Genomic DNA, 24,743 nt, shown 5'->3' on the forward strand with positions numbered 1-24,743 from the left:
ACCCTTATTAGTCTTAACTATATATATAAGCTAACCCTTCTTAAACTTTGAATACTTGTATCTTTACGTTAAAAGTCGTCTTAAAATTTCTTTGCTTTATTAAAATTTACTGCAACTTTTAAAATCATTTTATACACTGGTGACTTTCTAGTGTTTGAAATTAAAACTCCTTAAAACTTTTGTTTCCTTAAAGTCATGTTCTAATCAAATGTTTTATAAATCCACACGATGGGACAAATCATGTGGACCATCAGACGATGAAAATAATTATGGTCCGGAACATAATTATCGAAGTCCTCGCATGGAAATCATGATGCGTAAGATTGTGACAAAATATAGAATTGAATGTAGTTGGAATAACAGTACAAATGTGAAGATGATAAGGACATGGTGGATACGCCGCTGGTACATCCTATATATAAGTGCCGTTATCGGATTTGCATTTGGAGCGTTATTTTAACTATTCAAAGTTCGGTGTTATGATATTTTTTTTAAAATTTTATTATAAAATTTTCTTTTCCTCAAAATTTAATGGTGTTGTTATAGTATTCCTTAATTTCGGGACGAAATTCCCTAAAGTAAGGGAGACTGTAACAACTCGGACTTTTAAATTATTATCTAACCTGACCTGCTCTTGCGTTCGGGTCATTTTATTAAATAAGATACCACATTTATAGAGTAAATTAATTAATATTATATTAATCTTAATTATTTATAGTATATATATATATATATATATATATAATTTTCAAGTAATGTCCATAATCATCCTAAACAAACTCTTACCTTACTATGTTTCCACCTCTTAGTCTAGGGACTAATATGCAACTTTTATATATTATATAATATTATTAATTCATATCAGGATCCTTTAACCCGTTAACCCGACCCGCATCACAACCCAAATACCCGTTTAATTATCTTGAACCACAAGTCTCGTCCTAATCAAGGAATTTATCTATGGAATATCTTTATCAACCAACTGCGATTTCACAGACATTGTGAATTAGGAAACTATAATCGTTTTGATTCGTATTGATTAACATACTAAAACTGTCCTAACCTAGATCGGGATTATGTACAATCAGTGCCTTTTAATTCAATTACTTTCATCTGTGGTATCACTATCACCTTGCCGTCATAACCCACTCACTTAATTGGATTATCATCAGCGCTTCTTGTCCGTTCATCACCTTATACGGCCGGCTACTGTTCGTGTCAATTATTCATCGTATAATCATCATTATAGGTAATTGATTACATGTACTTGCTCGCCGTAATCTGCCCTCTAATAACCCTATCTTCAATTGATTCAACACTTAACAAATTACCCGATTGAATTTCTAGGGTTCTTGGGGTTTTGATTGATCGAGCTATCCTGCTTATATATTTTCGTTTTCATGTTTATTATGAACTGGAACACCAGCACAGCTGGTGTGTGTTTGGCTGCGTTTAAGGCTTAGATGGTTGGGGGCGCGGGTTCGAGCCACCCCCAGCCCGTTTTTTTTCTTTTTATTTTTTTTTTTGTTTAGTTATTAAGTTAATATATTAATATATTTATCACCTAGTTTGTTTTCTTTTGAAATACAATGACTAATGGACATTTTTATAAAACTGACACATTTACTAATTGTGTTCTGAACTTTGACTAAACACCATATATTTATGTATATTTATATATTATGTATATGTAATACTTTATTAAAAATATATAAAGGTTTTAATATTTAAAAAGAGTTTTAATCTAAAATTTAATATAATCTTGTTAATCAATATATTAAGTTATCGTTTCAAGTATTTTATAAAAGATTACAATTTATTCAAATATAGTTATTTATTTTATATTATTGATCATTCACAATACTTAGTTATGATAAAACATTAATAAGTAAAAGTGATACTAATATAATAAAGTTAATTATAAATTAAAGCAATAAATGTTTTCGTAAGATCATGCTCGATCATAAATTTCCCGAGTCCCTCCCTAGTAAATAGCTTTGTTATACCATTCATATTCATTTCCTCAATTATTGTAACTAGGACATCTTGTCGGTATTTTCTCGAAGGGGCTTGATCCATCATCCACATTTTTATCATATTGTTTTTCCCGTTCGCTCGTGTGCTAAGGTGAGTACCACATTCCCCTATTTTACTTGTTTTCCACGTTTCGGGACATATGCGTAAACTTTATTTCTCATATATATACTTATACTCAAAACTGCGACTATTGTCTTATATGTTAACAACTTATACCTTACTTGTTATGTGCTTATTTGCTTTATATGCTTCCGCATTCGGAGAGGTCCAACATCATCTCAGTCTAGTATGAGTATACGCCAGTCGTTAGCCTTTGTGCTTCTCGACATCTCAGTTATACTTGCTCATTTGGTTAATTTGTTATTCTCATATGACTGGTTGCAACTACATATTATTGTTATTTACTATATGTACATTTAAACCGGTGTGTTGCTCACTCAACCTTGTGTTGACAAAACCATTCTATTTTCAACGCATATGCAGGATATCGTGTGACGTGATTATCAAGATTGTTTGAAGCAACTTAGGATGCATGTTAGAGAAAAGATACAAGAACTTGATGTTTAATGTAATTATTTATTTATAACATTGATGTACATGAATATTTCTTTGAAATTATTAAATAGATATTAAAACTTACAATGTTGCTTGATAGTAACCTTTGAAAAGTTGTGAGCAATCAGTTCGCCCCGACATGTTCGCCGTAGGTTGGGGTGTGACAGCAGACGAACTCAGGCGAATGAGACCCTTGTTCGTGAGTTCTTGGATTTGGTTGGAGAGTTCTTGCATCTCGGAAGGTGGAAGACGGTAAGGTGCTTTGGCTACGGGATTTGCTCCGGGTACAAGATCAATACGGAACTCCACTTGACGAATGGGATGGAGTCCGAAAATGTCATCGGGAAAGACTTTGGGGAAGTCGCAAACAATCGGGATGTCAGAAAGTTTCTTTTCTTCATCGGATTTTGTGGTGACGTGGCCTAAAAAGGTGACATACTTCTTGCTTAAGTAAAGTTGGGCTTCAAGGCACAACATGAGATTTAGCTTTGAGAAGGGTCTTTCTCCAAGAACGTTTAGAATCACGCCCCCATCGATAGGGATTCGAATGAGTTTCTCAAAACATAAAATTTTGGCACGGTGGAGATAGAGCCAATCCATACCAATGATAACGTCGAAGCTACCCATTTGCATAGGGATACGTCAATAGAGAACTTTTGCCCATTGAGAGTAATCGTGCAATTTCGAATGACGGAGTCAATAGTGATCGAACTACCGTTTGCTATCTCTACTGTGAAAGGCTTAGATAATTTACTACGGGGCACATCAAGTATGTATTCAAAATAAAAGGAAATAAAGCTTCTATCGGCTCCCGAATCAAATAGTACCGAAGCATGATGCTTATTGACTAGAAACGTACCATTCACCACATCATTTGAGTTTCGGGCTTTATGAGCGTTGATGGTGAAAGATTGGCTTTGAGTTCCTCGAGGTGCTTGGGTTTGAGAAATCGAAGCTTGAGGTGTTGGAGCTTGATAGGCTTGCAAGACCATGGGTTGAGCTTGAAAAGTGGGAGGAGCCATGAGCTGGGGTTGATAAGCTTGCACTTGATAGGTTTGGGAGATGTAGTAAGGTTATGGGGCAACATAGGCTTGGTGAACTTGGGCGAGTCGAGGACACGCGTTGCGAAGGTGATTTGGGTCACCGCAATTGTAGCAAGCCCTAATGGGGTTAATTATTGGAGCACGAGAGATGGCTCGGTTGAGTTGGTTTGTTGGTGCGAACCGCGGTGGAACGGCTTGCACACGAGGTGCTTCTTGAAAATATTGGGTGAGATGGCCGAATCGGTGGCAATTGGTGCACACCCGACAAGTGGCTTATGCGGGGTGGTGGCGTTGGAAAGTGTTGCAATACGGGTGAGGGCTTCTTGTTTGGAGGGGCTTGTTGGGCTTGTGGTTGGGCTAAGACATAATTTTGGGAGTTGGGTTTTTCCTTGTTGTTGCGGTAGTGAGATGAGTTGTGGTGGTTGTTATTCTTGGAGGATTCGGGTTTAGAGGATTCGGGCTTAGATTCCTTAGTGGGCTCAGGTGTGGGCTTATCATTGGGCTTCTTGGAATTCTTTCGCGTCAAAGTCCCGACCTTAACGTGGTTCTCGGTGAGGGTACCGGCTAGGGTGATGGAATCATGGAGGGTTTGAGGGTCACAACTTAGAACGGAGTCTTGGATTTGCATAGGCAAACCCGAGATGTACTTATCGATTGAACGTTCAAGGGGAGTGACCATGTGAGGGATGAGAAGGCTCGGTTCATGGAAACGATCGTTGTAGATGGTGTCATTTCCACTTTCTTATTTCAAATTCCAAAATTCCTCTTCCAACTTCCGAAGCTCATGTTTCGGGAAATACTTCTTGAGCATGAGTTTCTTGAGGTCATCCCATGGCAAGGCCATGGCAACCTCGGCGCCAAGCGTGCGCTGTTCACCGTTCCACCAATTGAGGGCATTCTTCTTGAGCATGCTCGAGGCATAAGTGGTTTTCTTGTCCTCGGGACATTCACAATGGAAGAATATGCTCTCCATTTCTTTGAACCATTGGAGGAGAACGGTAGCACCGTCGATACCGAAGTATTCCGGCGGGTTGGCACTCTTGAACTGTTTGAGGGGGTAAGCAATTGGGTTCGGAGCTGTGGATGATGAAGAAGCATTCACAGTTTTCAGTTGAGAGATGATCATTGGGAGGGCTTCTACGATGCCCTTAGCAATGCAGGATGACATACTGCGGCCAGAGTTGTCGGTGCGACAGTTACGATTGAGGAGGCGAGAAGACATACTACAAGGGTAAAAGGTGTAAAGTTCGTAAGACTCGGGTGAATGTAGCAAGTATAAATAATTGACGAAATATAGTAATCGTGCATTGAGGTTGGGATTGTGTTTGAGGTTGACAATTTCATTACTTACGAGACTTGATTATATAACATTTTATCATCATTAACATTTTGAAATAAATATATATATATATATAACAACATAACTTGAATTAAAATACATGGGTTCATTTGTCGGTTAGGGCTTCATGAACCACCATGGGTCCTTCAAAAAAATGAAAAATATCGAACACCAAATAAACAAAATCAATCGAAAATCGAATTTGAGAGGGTGTTGAGGTAGATGGTTGAAGTAGTTCGGGAACCACCCCATTGTACATACTTCATCCATCCGATCAACAAAACACAATACGGAAAAACCGAGTTTAGCCACGAATCACCGTGACTTCGGTTATAAATTTAAGGATGTGATCATCACATGACCACGTTGATACAATGAGGGTAGTAGATTCGGGTACGTTTGGTGTGATATGCTTTGGCCTAATAAGTTCCACACCCTTACCGAACACTCCAAGAAGGCAACCAGGTCTCGCGGTTGATTGAGATTTATGTGCATTGCACTTCCTTAGGCTCGCAAACCTTGGTGTCAAGGGTTCGGTAAACAAGTGTGTCCCTCTTACAGTTACTACATATCCATCCCACGAATCATCCACAAGGAGAGGGGAGCAAAAAGGTGGGATTTCTTAAGTAATTTCCTGATTAAAAATCGTCCTAGAGTTTTGAAAACAATTTTGAGAGTGAGGCATAACCTCATATTAGGTGTGTGATTTTGTGTACAATTGTATATGATGAACAATATAAATATGCTAAGCTATGTACAAAAATTTAAACAAGTAGGGTACACGTATAGGAACACGTATAGGGACCCTAAGCATGCTACTAGGTCATTACGTCTAACCACCTATCTTATAGCCTTCGGCTCTAATACCAATCTTTCACACCCCAACATACGGCGAAACATGCCGGGGCACGACATTGATTGTATCATAGCTCAGAAGACATTAAGTAAAATACACGTGTCAATATCTAAATTATTCATTCATATATCAATTTTCAAAAACACAAACATTGTCTTAACAATAACGTTACAAATTGATAATAAATAATTTAAAACAAGAAAAAGTGTTCTTCAATCATCAAGCAACCTAAGGTCTCATCTAACTTCCAATACTTGATTCATCCGATAAAGTTACCTGCGCCATGCGTGAAAATATATATTTTGTCAACATAAAGTTGAGCAAGTAAACCACAGTTTTGAGTATATATAATAATAAAAGGACAATTCCATGCAAAAATCGTACATTACTACAACTAGTAAACAATAAATAAAAAATATCTTTTCAACCGAATCGCAATGATAACGGTTTACTTCGACGGCGTATGATCATACTATTGAGGATGAGGTACCAACCAACATAAAAATAAACACATAGTCATATTCGCACATAGCAACTAATCGAGCAATTACAATTATGCATATAACGGAATTTTAGTGAAAACAATAAATTGATTATGAACGCATAACGCCTCCAAAATTGTAAAGCGGTAAAAAGGGGGATGTGAATTTACTTACCTTGGCAAGTGAATTAAGTGATGATGAGATAAAATAACTAGGATACGGTCAAGCTCCTCGAGGTTCACCGACAAAAATTCCTAGTTGTTACATATAATATTTATTAATTATAAATAAAAATTAACAAGGATTATGATGGATTTGAGATTCGTTTGGGTGTTAGGTGAAAGCTTGTTATTTGTTTAATTATCTATATTATTATGGTCATTATTATTATCATTATTATTATTATTATAAACTTTTAGGTTTGATAAAACATTAAACTTTAATAAATAACCACTATTTTGTAATATAGATATATTAACGGGAAAAGTTTGTTCTTTGATCATTAATTAATCATTTTGTTCGGTTTATTAAACGAACAGAAAAAAATATTAATATCATCATCGTTATAATTATATATATGTATACCCTTATATATGTATATATATATATATATATATGATTTGTTAAGAAGTAAAGGTTCAAGACAAGAAAACGATAACCCAAGGTTCGGTTTATTTAAATAATGGTTGTTTAATGTTATATATTTATAATAATATCAAGAATTTTGATAAGAAGGTCATTTACAAAGTTAAACTACAAAAATCGGGCCTGGGGGATTCGAACCTGCGCCTCAGGCCGGTACAGATGTTTGAGAGCATGATGGCCAGCGCTTTACTTTGATAAGATGATGGAACTGAAAAAATAAATTCATAACAAGTCGTTCTTGTTCTTCCCCAAAACAAACCTAGACCTGAGTTCGTTTGAATCGTTTATAATTTATACAAATTGAGTTAGGTTTTTTGTTTGTTGATTAAAAACGACCAAAAATCAATGTTTAACTACTGTTAATGATGAAGTAATGAGGGAGAACGTCCGTTTAGGGTTTGCGGCTTTACTATGACTTCAAATTTGATCTTACGCTGCTTATTCGTTGAAATTATGTTAGGGGTTTGTGTCGGCTGGTTGTAGAGGTGGTGTGTGCAAGTTTAATTGAAATATAATCGAGTATTTATAGTGTTACAAGGTCAAAAGAGCCGCGGTTCGTGTTTGTTAGGTTAGTTGTCAATCGTTAATAGTTTACCATGTTTAAGGTGTCGGTAGGATCGGATTATGGTAAGCTAATGATTTGGTAAGATCAATTTGTCATAAAATTGGGGAACAAGAAAGGGGGGGTCATGGTCGTTGGTGGTGGTAGAGAGAAAGGAGGGAAAGAATATGATTTTGTTTATTGCTTATTGGTCCTTGATCTATTATGTTGGATGCAAGATTGGATAAGTTGTTAGTTTGGGGTTGATTTTGTACAACTTTCATAGTTATTAATAAAAGAAATAAATAAATACAAACTAAACAAATATGGAACTTTATTGATAAAATACCCAAAACCGAACCCGGGTCGGGTAATGATTACAAAACCGTGAGGTTCGAAAACCCGAAATGTTACGTTTAAGGCTATGATGATCGTTTATTGTCTGAGCCTCCTTTTGTGATATTATGTTTTGGCTTCTATTGTTGTTTTAATAGCTATGACTATAAGCTCATCCGAGATATGCTTTGATTTGTTATCCATGGTATTACCCTCTTAGTGTAAACTACAATTGCGTGAAGTTGTGTTTTTGTTATGTGTTTTACAATTTCGCTTATCGGTTGCTATCTTAAAAAAGTTTGAAGTCTAGGTGCCTTGATCATCCGTTTATTTATGCTAGTTAAGAATTTTATTGTTTGCATCTTATGTAGTGTAAAATACATCAGATGATCTATTGTTGAACCTTATTTTGACCCGTTTCATTTTAATTTCCTTTTTTTAATCTGTTTTGTTTATGTCAATGCTTGATTTGTAGTTAAGAATACATCACATTGTAACAATTATTATTTTCTATCTGAGTGTTAACTTATAAATCTTGTTAATAGATCTAATGTTGAACCTTATTTTGACCTGTCTCGTTTTAATTTCCATTTTGATCCGTTTTGTTTATGTTAAGGCTTGATTTGTAGTTAAGAATACATCACATTGTAACCATTATTATTTTTTATCGTAGGATTAACTTATAAAGGACATTTTGCCTCTCCAAAAAGCCATAAGCAATTTCAAGAAGCAATCCCAAACATGCTCTTAATAGATCTAATGTTGAACCTTATTTTGTCTTGTCTCGTTTCAATTTCCATTTTTGATCCATTTTGTTTTTGTTTAGGTTTGACTTGTTGTTAAGAATACATCACATTGTAAAAATTTTATTTTCTATCTTAGGATTAACTTATAAATCTTGTTGATAAATATAATGCTTATGTTTAGATTTATGTTTTTTGTTGATTAATTTTAATTGAGCACTTCAATGTTGTTTATGTTTAGGTTTGGTTGTTGATTAATACTCATGTGCACGTTGATGCTAATGAAGACGAGGCTGAAGCACATGGCACTGCATCAGATTGGGAATACATGACGCGGTTACGAGATGAAATTGTTGAGCAGTTGCAAAGTATGGAACAAATAATTTTAAACAAATGTTATTGTGGTTTTATGAATATTATTTCAGTGTTGTTTGACAATATTTAAATTTCTATGTTGAAGGATATTTTTTTTAAATGTCAGCTTATTTAAAAATTTTAGTTTATTTTAGCAGTTTGCAGACGTTAAAAAAAACAAACGATCTTTTTCTTGCAGACTGCAGAGGTTTAGTCCACCTCTTCTGCTACAGATGCCTGTAGATGTGGTCCGCATACTGCAGACATTTTACCTCTTAAAAAACAAATATCACCTAAGCGTGGAGATATTTGATATATTGATAAATACACATGTTTTCCTTGTATAGTTTGTATGATTTTTGATTGGTTTTAGTTTGTATTTGATTAGAATTTGTATACTACTAGCCTATTTGCGTTGTATAGGTCTTGAGATTGAAAAGTGGCGAGAACGAGCGATAAACGAAGTTAAAACAGGCTAACACGGAGAGCTGGAATGATATAAAAGTACACCAACTTGCAAAGAACGAAAATAGGGACGTTGCGCCACACGGACTACGCGGCGTCATGAATTTTTGTGTGTTTTGTATTTTGGGAGCAAGCCGCGTCCCATGTTCAGGTCTCCCATGCTCTCCCCGCGACGCGGAGAGCCTAATTTTCCAGAAAGTTCCGCCGTTTGCAAGGGTTTGGAGGCCAAAATACCTATTTAACCATCATTAACCTTAACCTTGACATAACACATGAATTAGAAGCTGCCATAGACGAATTTGAGAGTTAGTATTGCGTATTTTAGAGATTTTGGAGGTTGAGAATCATCTAGTGAAGTGCTAAATCAAGAGGGATTGAAGACTACGAGCTTTATCATCTTTAATCTTTCGGTTTCTATTTTAAATCTGATGTTCACCATGATTCTTATTATTGTTTTATTTGATTTACCGATGCTAGGCTAAACATTGTATATTGCCAAGGCTTATTGATGAACCATCCTTGATGTTTGATTTTAATTGGATTATTGCTTTTGTTTATAGGTTTATGAATTAGTAAAGAGTTTGATATTATTTATTCGATGCATATGAGTGCTTGGTTTTGTTTGATGAATTTTATTGTTTCATAGAGTCTTTGGTGATTATTTCATATAATTGGATTATGTTAGGTCATTTACTGTGTGTTCTTGATTAGTTTGTGATTGATTTATAATAAGATCATAGAAACAATATTATTAATCAAATAAATAAAAGTGTGCTGTTAATCTAAAAAGTTGTAAGGTGATAGATTATTTGATAGGTCTTTCTTGATTAAATTGCTAGATTTAGTTCTTCGTAAGAAGTCCGTCTAGGTTTAATTTCTCAGCTTTTTCTATTAAGTCAAATGAATTTATTTAACTACCTTTGATTTTCGCGCTGTAAGGTAGGATTTCATCTAAAGGTACTCGTTCATAATTAATTGGATAACCGTAACGAAGTCTAATATTAAAACTGGTGTTTTTAATAACCCAATAGAAATCCATAGATGTATTCTTGAGAATGGCCAGGGTCCTGTACGGGTTTTCTTTAAGTGACTATTTTATGATCCTAGTTCCATAACAAAGCATCTTCCGATTAATTGATAACTGAAATTTTGGGGATTCTAGCCAAGGTTATTTTTCAACATCATCTGATTTAAATTAGTCAAATTGTCTTTTGTTTATTTTACTTGTTTTTCTTAATTTGTTTAAATTGAGTTTTCAATAACCCCCCCCCCCCCCCCTAAAATAATAATAATAAAATAGTCGTGTTAGTCAGTTGAGTTTCATTAGCTAGTTTACGTAATTTAAAGAGTATCGTGGGTTCGATATTCGGACTTATTTAGTTTTACTAGAGTCGATCGATTCACTTGCCGGTTAGCAGTTTAGTCGAGTTTAAGAGAGTCTAAAGTATAACTTAGTGTCTACTTTAGGTTAAATTAGTTAATAATTATTAGACTACTTTTATCACATCAGATAGCAAAGTTTTCAATGTAGAAACATCATCAAGCATATAATATACTATCATATTCCATCATGTGTATAGTCGAAGAGGGAGTGTTATGAATGCATCATAATGGAGTGACTCTCCACATGAAAAACCTCTACCTATTCATTATGTTTATATTAATATTATAGCCCTACAAATAGTGGCTCTTGTAAATTGAATTGAACACGCATTTGAATAAATAAGAACCCTCTATTTTCTCTACGATATGTTCCTAATAGCTCGTTACACAACAATTAGTAATTTATATTGATTTTTTAATTGTTTTGTATGGGTAAAACAACAATTTCATGCTTACTTAATTGAGAAATTAACGACGTTGGCTGCTAATGACCATCATAGTTACAAAATTCATACATCTAGATCATCTTACTAATAATTTGGCAACCATTAAGATCAAGTCTATAGTAAATTAAATTAAGGATCAAGCATGCAACATTTGCAAACCACCGGATGCAGTTAAGTCCCTAATCAATACTCTCTCCATGTGCTTGGCTTTTGTTTTTATTGAGGGTATGTTTGGTAAAACTAGCTGTTAGCTGTAACTGGTGGCTGGAAACTGGTAGCTGTTAGCTGTAACTGGGGGCTGTAAACTGGTAGCTGTAGTTTTTTTAGAAATATTTAGGTGTTTGGCAGGATAGCTGGAGATTTTAATAAAACTAGTTTGGGTGCCTGCCGGTGCGCTGTTCTAATCTGAAACCTATTCTGACCTGACCCATTTTGACTCAAAACCGTACCAAAACGAACTGAACTAAATTAGCCATATTTGCATCGACTCGTTCTAACACTAATTTGGTCTTACACATAACCCAAGCTTGGCTGTAGTTTCTTTGAAACGCCACGGGTTGAAACTTTAGTTACAACTAGGGTTGTCCAAACTGCTCGCCGCTTGTTCGTCGTTCGCTCGAAAATTGCTTGAAAAATTCTCGTTCGATTTAGGCTCGGTTGGGAAGTGAGCCGTTCGGCTCGGTTCGGTTTAAAACAATCCACCTCGCTCGGTTTGGTTCGGTTCGTTTTGCTCGAATTATTTTTTATTTATTAGTTTTATATATAAACTTTATGTATATATATAAAATTATACTATTTTTTTAAGTTTTTAAAATTTCCCTCTTTTGTGTTGAATTCAAAGTTAAATTTTAAACCATAGTCGCTCGTTTTATATATGTTTTGTTGTTAACTTTGAGTTTTATATATTTTAAAGGTGAAAGATTAGATAATTTAGAGCTAAAAGTCTTGAGGCAATTATATTTTGAAGTTTAAATTTTTAAAATTGAAACTTTGTACGAAATCAAGCAAAACCAAATCGAACCAAGCCGCTCGATTTCAAAACCAAACCAAGTATTAGCATGCTTGCATTCCTGGTTACAACCAAACGATACTCAAATTCATAAAACCCCAAAATCTGAAGTCTTAAACCCTCCTCCATCTTTCTTCCCAAAAACCACTCTTATCCATCCACTTCTTCACACACAAACACCACCATGCTCTCTTCACCATTATCATAATCATAGTAACCACCATTTCACTTCACTTCCAACCAACCAATGGCGAATTTACTATCTTACCCCCAAACACACCGCCTCACCATCACCGTTAACTCACCCCTCTCCGCCCGGACCACCCTCCGCACCTCCGCCGTGTCTCCGAACACCCGTCGAAATAAACAATCTCAATCTCAATCTCAATCTCAACCTAAGGACGACGAGTCCTCAATTCTATCCGCCACCACCACCGAGAAGGGGCTTCGGCTGCTGTTCATGGAGGATTTGATGGAGCGCGCCAAGAGCCGAGACGTTTCTGGCGTTTCCGAGGTTATCTACGATATGATTGCGGCTGGTATTAACCCGGGACCCAGGTCCTTTCATGGATTGGTTGTTTCGTATACGCTGAATGGAGATCATGAAGGCGCGGTAAGTCGGTTATTTGTTCGGTATTTTTAGTAGCAGAAACTGTAACAGAATTAACCGACTTGGTGTTATGTTTTCGTATGCATATATGAATTAACTGAACTGTAATTAACCGACTTGGTTCTATGTTTCTGGTATATATGTAAATATTATTTAGTTGAATTTTTGACATAAATAAGTTATGCGTGTGGTTTATATATGAATGATTAACAATGTACAACCTAAAAAGCTAGCCTGGTGTACAATATCCTGATGCACAAATTCATTTCCGTACCAGCGTTGTAGAACTCGCTAAGCGCTAGTCGGGCAGTGGGGTACTGACTAGCGGTTAATCGGATTGGAAATTTATATGTAATTTTTCAAAATTACACACACACACACACAATTTAATGTCTAATTTTTCAGATACTTCAAAGATTATGGTCGATTTGGACTACATTTGACCAATTATGACAAAAGTTTGACCGATTTTGTCCAATTTTGACTAAAATTTGACCAATTTTGATTGATATTTGACAAATTTTGACTAAAATTAGTTATTTTCACAAATTTTGACTATTTTTGACCAATTTGGGTTGGCTTTGACCAACTACCATTTGCAAGGCCCGATTAAATAAAATCGAATCAATAAGCTACCTATTAGCGACTAGTCACCGATTAATTGCCGAGTAATTCCGATTTTTATAACAGTGCTCCTTACAAAAAGTATGCAGTAGAGTACTTGATATATGCTAAGAGTTATATTGAAATTTTTTTGTATTATGCCATAATCGATATATGTTTAAGAGGCATATTATTCGAAATTCAATATAAAATCTACGTTATATCTACATTAACTGTTCCTCTGAGTGTGTGTTAATCTTGATATCTTATTCCACACAAACTGTTTATCATTTGTTGCAATTACTAATTGTGAAGCACATAACAATTGGTATAAGAGCAAGTCGGATAAATCAATATCCAGACCTGCTCAGTTACTCTATTTAACGTTTTTGTTGACCACTGAATAAAAATCAGATAACCAAAATCATAATCCGTTTACATGCTAAATGCAGATGAATGCATTAAGAAGGGAGTTAAGTGAAGGCCTCTGCCCCCTTCCCGAAACCTTCATCGCGTTAATTCGTTTATTCGGTTCAAAAGGATACGCTACACGAGGTTTAGAGATTCTTGCAGCAATGGAGAAACTAAACTATGATATCCGTGATGGATGGCTCATTCTTATTGGTAACCAACTCTTTTCCCTCTATGGTCATGCAAAATTTTATAAAATTTGTCATTAAAAAAAATAAAGTGTTGTGGCAGTTTAAAGTTTAATAATTGTGATTTATGATCAGGTGAACTTATTAGAAACAATTATTTGGATGATGCCAACAAAGTATTCATGAAAGGTGCTGAAGGTGGACTCAGAGCGTCTGATGAGATATATGATCTTTTGATTAAAGAAGATTGCAGAGTCGGTGATCATTCGAACGCGTTAACCATCGCGTATAAAATGGAGGAAGCGGGCCGGATGGCTACCACCTATCACTTCAACTGTCTTCTTAGTTGTCAGGTTAGTTAGTTTTATATGGTTGTTTTGTGTATGAACGCCTTTTGTATTTGATTTTTGGGCTTGCAGGCGACCTGTGGAATACCTGAAATTGCGTTTGCAACGTTTGAGAACATGATTTATGGACAAGGTATTTAAAACATAATTATCTTTTTGTCATACTTTGAAATTATTATTGTTTGTTCTGATCTACTAATAATATTGTTACATTAACAGATATGTTTATTAAATCGGTTATATCTTTGTATTACAGAGTACATGAAACCTGACACAGAGACGTATAACTGGTTAATCCAGGCTTATACAAGGGCAGAATCATCTGACAGGTAATTTGCAGTATAATACTTTTTAACTGTCTACAGTGGTCAAGTTTTCTGTTTTTCTGTTGTCTTTTTTTACAGTAATTTATTTCTTCTTCATGTTCTGTATTTTCTTCTAATTTATTATAGAAGATTCTTATACTTGCTTTAATTTCAGAGGTAACCATATATGTTCATAGTTAAATAACTGTCTAAATAGGAAATGTGAGATGGTGTGTATATATATATATATATATATATATGCACAGTATCATATTTATCCAACCATAAAAATTAATAGTGAATATACGCAATAAGAAACTTAATGGGTATATATGCTGTTATGAGAATCTGCCCTAGTGGCTATCTCTTGAATATATTATATTTATTTAGTTGTATTACTAGTTTTAATAATTCTTAATAACTATGATTTGTAGCACTCAGATTATTGTGAACGTATAGGGTACAAGATGTTGCTCACCTACTTGGCATGATGGTTGAAGATTACCATCGTGTACAACCTGATGTGAAAACCTATGCGTAAGTCAACTATTCCATCTTTTTTTGGTAACTGTGAGTAATAGTGTGAATTTCCGACACGACACCAAAACACGAAACGAAGCTATAACACAAAGTTCACAGGTTCGGAGTTAGAAAAAAACTTTGTGTCAGTTTCGGTCGAATCGCGAACACGTTTAGCTAAATGGGCCGTGTTTGTCCCGAACCCATTCGGTTCGCGGGCTGACCTGTTTAACCCTTTTATTGTTTTTTCTTTCTAAAATTGTATTGTAATAATAACTTAAAACTATTAGCGTGTTTTTATGCCAAAATTTTAAAGTTTAAAAATAAATTGGCATATTTTAAACATAATTGCTCTTATAAAATAAAAAATAATATATACATTTATAATTTTAAATTATTAATATACCAAAAAAAACCAATACAGTTCTTTTTCATGTTAAATGAGTCGGGTTCTTGTTAACCGACGAATGCATGTATTGTGTTCTGGTTCATGTGTGTGATAAGATTTTCGGGTTCTTTTAAAATTTTCTGGCTCGTGTCACGATTAATTTACAACTAAAAACTGTATCATAAATCATTTTAGTATCATTTCAGGCTATTAGTGGAATGCTTTACAAAATATTGTGCAGTAAGAGAAGCTATCCGACACTTTCGGGCCCTCTCAAGAATCGAAGGGGGAATTAAAGTTTTATACAACGAAGGAAATTACGGAGACCCACTTTCTCTATATCTTCGCGCTTTATGTAGAGAAGGTACAATTTTGACTAGTTGACTTTTGAACCATTCAATTTTGACTTAATAGTTAATATCTATGCCTTATTGGCTTTAGGAAGGATTGTTGAGCTTCTAGAAGCTTTAGAAACTATGGGTAGAGAAAATCAACCAATCCCCGCCCGAGCAATGATACTTAGTCAAAAGTATCGAACCTTGGTTAGCTCTTGGATCGAACCTTTGGCAACAGAAGCCGATGTTGGATATGAGATTGATTACATTGCAAGGTACGCATACCATAACTTGAGAGTGGGCTCAGGCTCGGATCGTATATCTTAATAAGCGGAAATGTTGAGCAGAAGTTCAGCTCGTCAAAAGCTCGAGCCAGCTTGTGGTTTGTTGAGCCGGCTTGTTCGTTTTCCTTTTATATATCATAGTTATCAAAAGCGACCGGCCGACCGATTAAGGCGCTTAAGCGCATTTATTGGACGAAGCGCATTTACTGAGTTTTCAATGCACTCGATACTAAAAGCGCTGACTTGGTTTCCCATGCGTATTAAATGGCATTTATCCCACATGTTCTTATTCTCAAGTAAAACCTAAAACTCCCACTATTTAAGGGCTGCCATAATCTGTATAATTAATTTCTTTCAGGGCTAGCTTCTTGTTTATAGGCTGTTATTAGAGCTGACGGCTTGGATCCCTTTATTTATAAATTGATCAGTTTATGTTGCCTCTAGAGGATCAAAATAGTGAAATTACAAAAATATAGCTTAAAAAGAAAATGGTCCAGCGGGTCTAAAGTCACATAAATGTATATTTCATAGTTAATGCATATAACTTCCTAAATCTTATTATGAAAATAATTATTACTGAAATAATATATATTTATGTAATCGTATTTAGACCAACTATCTATCAAAAACATTTACACAAAAATATTACAGGTCTAAACATTTTCACAAAAATATAGGCTGTTATTAATATGTACTTGTTACTTCATGTTTTTGTTTTTGGTTGTTCTATAAACTGTTTCAAGAATGAATGTTTGTTTTCTTATTAAGATGTTCTACTTTAGTTAGAAAAAAAAAATTAATAGCGTTTTTTTTTTATTTAAATCGGGTGCTTTTCTTGCGCTTTTATCCTGGGTGCTAGGTGAAACCTCAATGCTTTCGAGCGCTTATGGCATTTGATAACTATGTATATATTACACATATTGATATGTATAAAAACCAAAAATTACATTTTGTAAGATACACGAAAGGTGGAATTTGTAAACTACATAATTTATAATTTCTATGTGTGTGTGTGTGTAAAATAAAACTGGTTTATAATTTGTACTAAAATTTGAGCTTTACTTTTAAAAAAAAAACAAGAAATTTCAATATTAGAAAAATTCTCAATATTAAGAGGTCTTTCAATATTATTTTTATCCTATTTATTAAAAAAAGCTGTACCGCTTCAACTTGTGTATGCATGCGTGTGTGTGTTTGGGATTTAATTTAAACGAGCCAACAAACAAGCCAACAATTAGTCAACGAGCAAGTCACGAGCCACAAGCCGAGCTTGGTTCAGATCGGCTCGTTTACAGACGAGCTGATATGTTGCGAGCTGTGAGTTGTGACTTTTTAAACAACCCTAACTTGAGCTAATAATATTTTCAACATTTTCTTCATCTATTTGATAATCAATACATCTATCTTTAGTCAAACCACTTACTAATTAAGTGGAAAATACGAGACAAATTTATATTTTAACATGCTAGTAAACTTAATGTTATCACACCAACCACATACATCCACCAGATACATCGAGGAGGGTGGGCTAACAGGCGAACGCAAGCGATGGGTTCCACGTGAAGGAAAAACATCGCTAGATCCTGACATAGCCGGATTCGTGTACAAAAACCCGTTAGAAACCTCATTCAGACAGCACTGTCTAGAAAATTGGAGACGATATCACAGAAAGGTGTTACGGGCCCTACGCAGACGAGGCCCGTCACTTTTGGGAGACGCATCTGAATCTGATTATGTTCGGGTCGTTGAGTGGCTGTTTCATGTCCTTAAACGACCCAACAAAAACGCATTGAAACCGAAGGCTGCAAGTAAGATGCTTGTACCCGAGTTAATGGAGGAACTTGAAGCACAAGGTTTGCCTACGGATGGTACCCGGAGTGTGCTTTATCAGCGGGTTCAAAAGGCGAGAAGAATTAATCGGTCTAGAAATAAGCCACTGTGGGTCCCACCTGTGCAAGAGCAAGAAGAGGAGGTACTGTATAGTGGTTGAAAATGGGCAGTTTTATAATGGGTTGTATGGGCCGAAACGGGTCAGGTTAATTTAGGTTGGTTATTATTATTATGGGTCAAACATAGGGATGTGCATGGGTCGGTTTTGGACTTAAACCGAACCGAAAACCAAAAATTCAGTTTTTGAATAGCGCTTGGTTTCTGTTTTGGGTTTGGTTTTCTCGGTTTGGGTTCCGTACTTAAGTTCGGTTTCTATTTTTTTGGTTTTTGGTATGGCTTCAGTTCGATTTTGGTTTTTTCGGTTTTGTGTCTGGGTTCAGTTTGGTTTCGGTTTTACCATTTGGGTTTGAAATTTTAGGGTTGAAAAAAATGGCCAAAATAATGAATTTTGGTCTAAATCTTTTTATTAACTAATTACAAATTGATTATTATTATACATTTGGGCTAAAATATTTGGATTGCATTATTTATTAAGCTCTTATAAATTACTTAACATTTCAAAATATTATAAATCCATAAATTCAGTTCAGTGAATGCAAAAATGAAACAGAACCAAACGGCCGGTTTTTACGAAAACATAAAAGAAAATCGTCGGTTTTCATTTGGGTCTACTTATTTTAGTTGTCTATGTTATGGATCGATTTTTTCGGTTTCATCACAGCCTATGGGTAATTTTTGGTATGGGCTGAAACGGCTCGGGTCGATTTGGGTTCTCTTTTATTTATAATGGGTCAAACATCTAAAAAAAGGGCTATGTTATTAACAAAGCATGAAGAGGTATTTTGGTATCATTATAGTTCATTACCCTTTTACTATATGTGGCAGTGTCGACCCATTTACTTATGAACATGTGGATCCAAGTTATGTATTAGATATATGGCGGGCCAAGCCGGTATATCCGAGTTATATGAATTTTCTTAGTCATATTTGAAACATTACATAATTTACAAAATTTGGACACAAATAAAATTTACTCATAAACTGGTCAATTTGGGTTATGTTTTGTCTTTAAGACCCAAATTAATTACATAAAATTGATGCAAAGTGCTCTTCTGATGCATAAAATCTTCTAAAGCAACTTAATTCAGTAATTATACTATTATTGACATAATATAAATCATATGATCATATTTGACACCCTAATTAATTACAAAAAGTTAAAAAAAATAAGACAAAAAGTATTTCTGGTCGATTTATTCGGTAATTAGATTTTTTGAAAAGCCTTAAACAGGTTAACACTTCAACCTACTTATTTTTCGAGCCGTGTACGGATTGATCCATTTTTTAAATGGGCTGTGTTTGCTTGACCTGTTTAATTTACGGATCATGTCAGCCAACTCAAAAGCTTTTTTTTATTCCATGTTGTGTCAGTGATTGCTGCCCCTAAAATTACTTGTTCGGCCCATCACCCAGCTAGCTCACTTTTTGTATTATACTTATTTCTTTTATTCTAAATAATAAACCACACATTATATGCCCTTTTATTCAGATCGATGAAGAAATTCAAGAACTAGTATCACGGGTCCGATTAGAAGAAGGCAACACCGAGTTTTGGAAAAAACGTTTTCTAGGAGAAGGTTTAGAAGCTGAACTTGGAATACCAACTGCAATTGAAGCGGAAGCTTCTGAAGTATCCGATAATCCCGAGGATGATGCGAATAAACAACCGGGTGATGATGATGATGTGGACAAAGAGGAGGCAGTTGAACCAACTGAAATCCAAGCTGGCGATACAGAAGCGGTTAAGGATAAGGAAGTGGCTGCAAATCCCCTTCAAATGATTGGTGTCCAGTTGTTTAAAGGGCCCGAGACTGCACCCGCTAAATCGAAAAAGTCTTTTAAAAAATTGGCCCGGATTGCTGCAATGGAGGTATGTGATATGAGGTGGAAAAGTCTGTTAAAAAATTTGACCTGTTAACTTTGAATGGGTCAGGTCGGGTCGGTATTTAATGCATAAAACTTGCTGAAACATTTTATTTGAATTGTTTGATTAAGCCTTTTTAATCTTATAGGACACCATAGTTATAAACGAAGTATTTTGTTTGGACGAAACATTTCGGTCAACACAACCTGTGACAGAAAACCTGTTTTGACCCATTATCAATAGGTCAAGTGTATTTGGGTTATGTTTAACTAAAAAGTTAGCTTAAAAGGAAACAGTATAGTTACTACTGAAATAAGTCAAAATTTTCTAATGCTATAGGGCACTCTTATTCTATGAAAAAAATATTTTTTGTACACCGGGGTTCAGGTTAACCCAACCCATAACAAAAAAATAGGGGGTGCTAAACGGATCTTGTTTGTGAGGTGGTGGATCTAACTTGACACAAACCCGGTAATTGTGTCGACATATGAACCCGAACACGACACGAGTATTTGCTGGTTGATACTAACACGACTTGTATAAGCTGAGACATGTTGTTTTCTAATTTTTTCGCATAAGGAGCAAATGTATATACATTTTGAGTGTAATATCTTATGTCAATCTCTCTTTTTAATTTTTTTAGCATAATATACTGAACCAACTTAGGGCATGTTTGGGATTGAGTTTGTAAACAACTTATTGACTTATTGGGTTTTTCAAATAGCCAATAAGTTAGAAAAACTTTTGGCAATCACAAAAGTCTCTTTATCATAGCTTTTTGACAAGTTTAAAAAGTTATTTTTCAAAAGCTGCTTTTAAAAAGTTAAAAAAGTTGTTTTCAAACTCAACCCAAACATGCCCTTAATCACACAAAACACATTTTGAAAAATAAAATAAAAACTAACTAGGTTAACTGGGTCAACCCACAAATTTTCCAGGTTGACATGAACACAAACCGTTTAGCTATACGTGTTAGCTGCGTCAACCCAAAATTGGAGCCGTGTCAACCCAAAGCTGACCCAACCGATCTATACTAAATCCATTCCCGTGAATTTTCTTGTTATGTTTGAGTTCGACAATTTACACCCCTAACAAAAATACCAGTTTTCACCTGTTCTCCAACCCACCCAGCAATCCATTTTGACACTAGTATTTATTTGATTTTTATTATAAAAATTATTTGTAATGTAATGAATGTAGAACGATGACGATGAAGAGTGGTTACCATTGGATATATTGGAGGCATTTAAGGAGTTGAGAAATAGGAAAATATTTGATGCATCCGATATGTACACTATTGCCGATGCTTGGGGTTGGACGTGGGAAATGGAACTAAGGAACACCCCACCTAGACGTTGGTCACAAGAATGGGAAGTAGAATTAGCTGTTAAGCTTATGAAAAAAGTAAGTTCTTTCCATCACAAAATAAATCAACATGGTCAAACGTTATCCTACCGACACAGTTGTCATGTCATCATTTTGAATAAACCGAAAGTTAGGACCAATCAGCCTGTAATATGACCTTTTTTGAAACTTTAATAGTTTTTTGTCAAAAAAGGAAAAACAAAATGAAAGAAAAAAAAGTAGTTTGGACCAATGCCCGTATTATGATGTCGTCTTTTCTTCGTTTTTGTTAGGAGATTTTTTTTCTTTAATGATGTCATCTAACCTATTGATTTCAGGTAATGGAGTTGGGAGGGAAACCAACGATTGGTGACTGTGCCATAATTCTTCGTGCAGCGATAAGAGCTCCGTATCCTTCGGCTTTCTTAGAAATATTAGGAACAACACATAGCCTCGGCTATGTGTTTGGGAGGTATGCTTTACTCTCATGTTATTACAATTATAGCTACAGTATCTACCTTAAAAAGGATGGAAAAAAGGTTAAAAGAAATAAACAAAAAAGGAAATGGATCAAGCTCTCAGTTTTTCAGTTGTTCTTTAATGTTTCAAACTCTTACAAACTATTCTGATCTTCGCAGTTAAGTTTTGACGATAACAAGTTCAACTTTTCCACTTGGCAAACCTATATTATATATCCCCTCAAAACTTGGTATAATGTTATATTTTCCGACAAAACACCGTATGTTATATTTTCCGACAAAACACCGTAATATGATATACCCATTTTCAAATTTATGAACATTTGTACCCTTCTCTTAAGAATTGCATTAGGATATGAGAGCTTGCAGTTAAGGAGAAAGAAAAGGGCATAATTGTCACATTTAAGATACTGAAATGGATAAAAATGAAATTTGAAGTATTTTGAATGGGCACATTTGATATTAATTTTTTTCTGCGAATATTTGTATTAAATATTTGTCATTTTATATATGTATATATATTATTTATATATGTTTATAATTATAATTGTGTTCAACAGAGCATATATTATTTAGTTTTTCTTTTCTTGTTTTTTTTCTTCTTAAATTCTCTCTGTGTAATTATATATTTATCCAATAAAATAGAAGTTATATTTATATAAAGGGTAAAGTTAAAAGGGTAAATATATTATACAATGGGAGACAAAAATGAGAAGTGTGAGAAAGATTTGTGACCACACAAAAAACCCCTTAAAATTAAATTCAACAAAAAAAAAATGATAACTCAAAATATAAATAAAAAACGAAAAAATTTAAAAAACTAAAATGTTTCCGCTATCATTTCCGTTCAAAAATAATAATAATAAAAAAATGACGAAAAGACACAATGCCGAGATCAATGACGAAAATGAACAAAAGACACAATTATAATTAAAAAAAGACACAATAGATCGTAAAATATAACACAATGCCGAACAAAATATAACACAAGGTTGAGTAATATAACACAATATAAAGAAAAAAAGACAAAATGTCAAGGAAAAAAGACGCAATCAATGACGAAAATAAACACAAAACACAATGATAAACAAAAAGACACAATGATCCTTTTCACTCACTATTGTGTTTTTTTTTCTTTTCTGAGAACAAGAAAGACGGTGGAAACATTTTTTTGTTTTTTACTTTTTTCGTTTATTTATTAAATTTTGAGTTATGATTTTTTTTTTAAAGGGATTTTTTGTGAGGCTACAAATCCTTCTCATCCTTCTCATTTTTGTTCTCGTTTGTAGAATAATGTGACCCTTATATAAATAATAGGCAAGTTTAAACTCACAAACCTTATGTTTAACTTGGCATGTGAAGCTCGGGCCTCATTTATTAAAATAGCTCTAGTCTAGACTCGAGCTCGTGTTGGTTTTGAGCTGGAAGCGACTCGGCTCGTTTACACTCTATGCCCGAGGTTATAGTTGGCAAAAACGGGCGGGTTGGGTTACTAGGAAATCTTTTAGTTGGGTTGACCCACAAACGTTCCATAACCTAATGGTAAACATAATATCTTAATTTATTTTGTATTTTGCAGCCCATTATATGATGAGGTTATCAGTTTATGCCTTGACCTTGGAGAACTTGATGCCGCTATTGCAATTGTTGCTGACCTGGAAACTAGTGGTATAACAGTTCCTGATGAAATACTCGATCGGGTCATTCAAGCTAGACAAACAACTCGTACTAATGTAAATGGCACATCCTTGTAACTTGCGAGTTAAGTGTTTTGTTGTATGTTATCGTATCTCCGATTTTAATAGCAACCCGTAGTTACTGTTTATTATCATTGTTCTCATAAGTTACATGCTATTAAAATGCTCAAATAATTTTACATCAAAATAGGCAACCGGGCAACAAGCTGCGTTGTTAGCCCCCTTTTTAGATTGAAACACCTGGTCTTTTATAAACTACTATATTACTTGGTCTTGGAGTTGTAACATTACTACAGTTAAGTAGCTCCACAATATCACGGTAGGAATCCAAAAGTATCAAATGTAAAAAGAATAAACACGTGTTAGTTGTCAATGCACGCTTCCTTGTGTTTACTGCTTTTGAGACAGCTTAACCCAACGTGAACACTCTACTCACCAAACCCACAAGAGGGGAAACTCATCTTAGGTCTATATACGTGTGTTTCCCTTCTATTGATCGAGACACTTCGGTCCTGACCCACTTTTTAAAATGGGCAAGTTAGGTGCCGAGTCATAACAGGTCGAATCACTTTTTAATACCAATTGTTAAAGTTAATAATCTATGTTTGACATACAACTAGGAGGTTTACCCGCACTTTGCGGCAGGGTCGTGAAATTGATGGTACGTATTGTCAGGTAATTAACTTACGTATCCTAATATCAGTCTCTTGCATTCGAATTTCGTAACTTAACACACCCCAATCTATAGTAAATTTTTCAATCACACCACCAGTTCACCATGGATTAACACCCTTTTTTTTTCTCTTTTTTTTACCAAACTTCTTGTTTCAACCAATATAACTATATTCAAAAAACAATTATCACAACAACAATTATATTAAAGCAAAACTACCAACTGAACTAAAACTAAGATAACCATAATGAAATCACTACTGGAATAAGATCAAAACAGTAGAGTACGCATCGTTTATACCAACCTATTAAACGCATATCAATCAAACGAATTTACGAAAAACACCAGACGAAAAAGCAAGTCATTATATAACATATAACGGAGTCTAGACGAAAGAGGTTACAACGAAAAAAAAAAGGCAATTAAAATTATATCAAAAGCACAAATCAAAAAATATCAAAGAAACAAATAGCTCTTAAGATGAAGCTAAGCTCACCATCACTAATTTATCA

General features: G+C 34.7%; 1 protein-coding gene across 1 annotated transcript; it reads left to right on the plus strand.

The window, feature by feature from the left end:
• The first annotated feature begins 12,464 nt into the window (after window positions 1–12,464).
• Window positions 12,465–23,689, plus strand: LOC143576345 (uncharacterized). The gene is made up of 13 exons (XM_077060455.1): window positions 12,465–12,847; window positions 13,900–14,071; window positions 14,182–14,399; window positions 14,466–14,526; window positions 14,650–14,722; window positions 15,158–15,235; window positions 15,812–15,969; window positions 16,047–16,215; window positions 17,734–18,196; window positions 19,664–20,044; window positions 21,239–21,442; window positions 21,721–21,854; window positions 23,441–23,689. The coding sequence occupies exons 1-13, from the start codon at window positions 12,482–12,484 to the stop codon at window positions 23,613–23,615; spliced, it is 2,652 nt and encodes an 883-aa protein (XP_076916570.1). The 5' UTR covers window positions 12,465–12,481; the 3' UTR covers window positions 23,616–23,689.
• Window positions 23,690–24,743: the final 1,054 nt, after the last annotated feature.

Source organism: Bidens hawaiensis, unplaced genomic scaffold (assembly GCF_021521415.1).
Source record: "Bidens hawaiensis isolate Kalapana, Puna unplaced genomic scaffold, B.hawaiensis_p1.1 tig00001440_1, whole genome shotgun sequence".
Lineage (NCBI taxonomy): Eukaryota > Viridiplantae > Streptophyta > Magnoliopsida > Asterales > Asteraceae > Bidens > Bidens hawaiensis.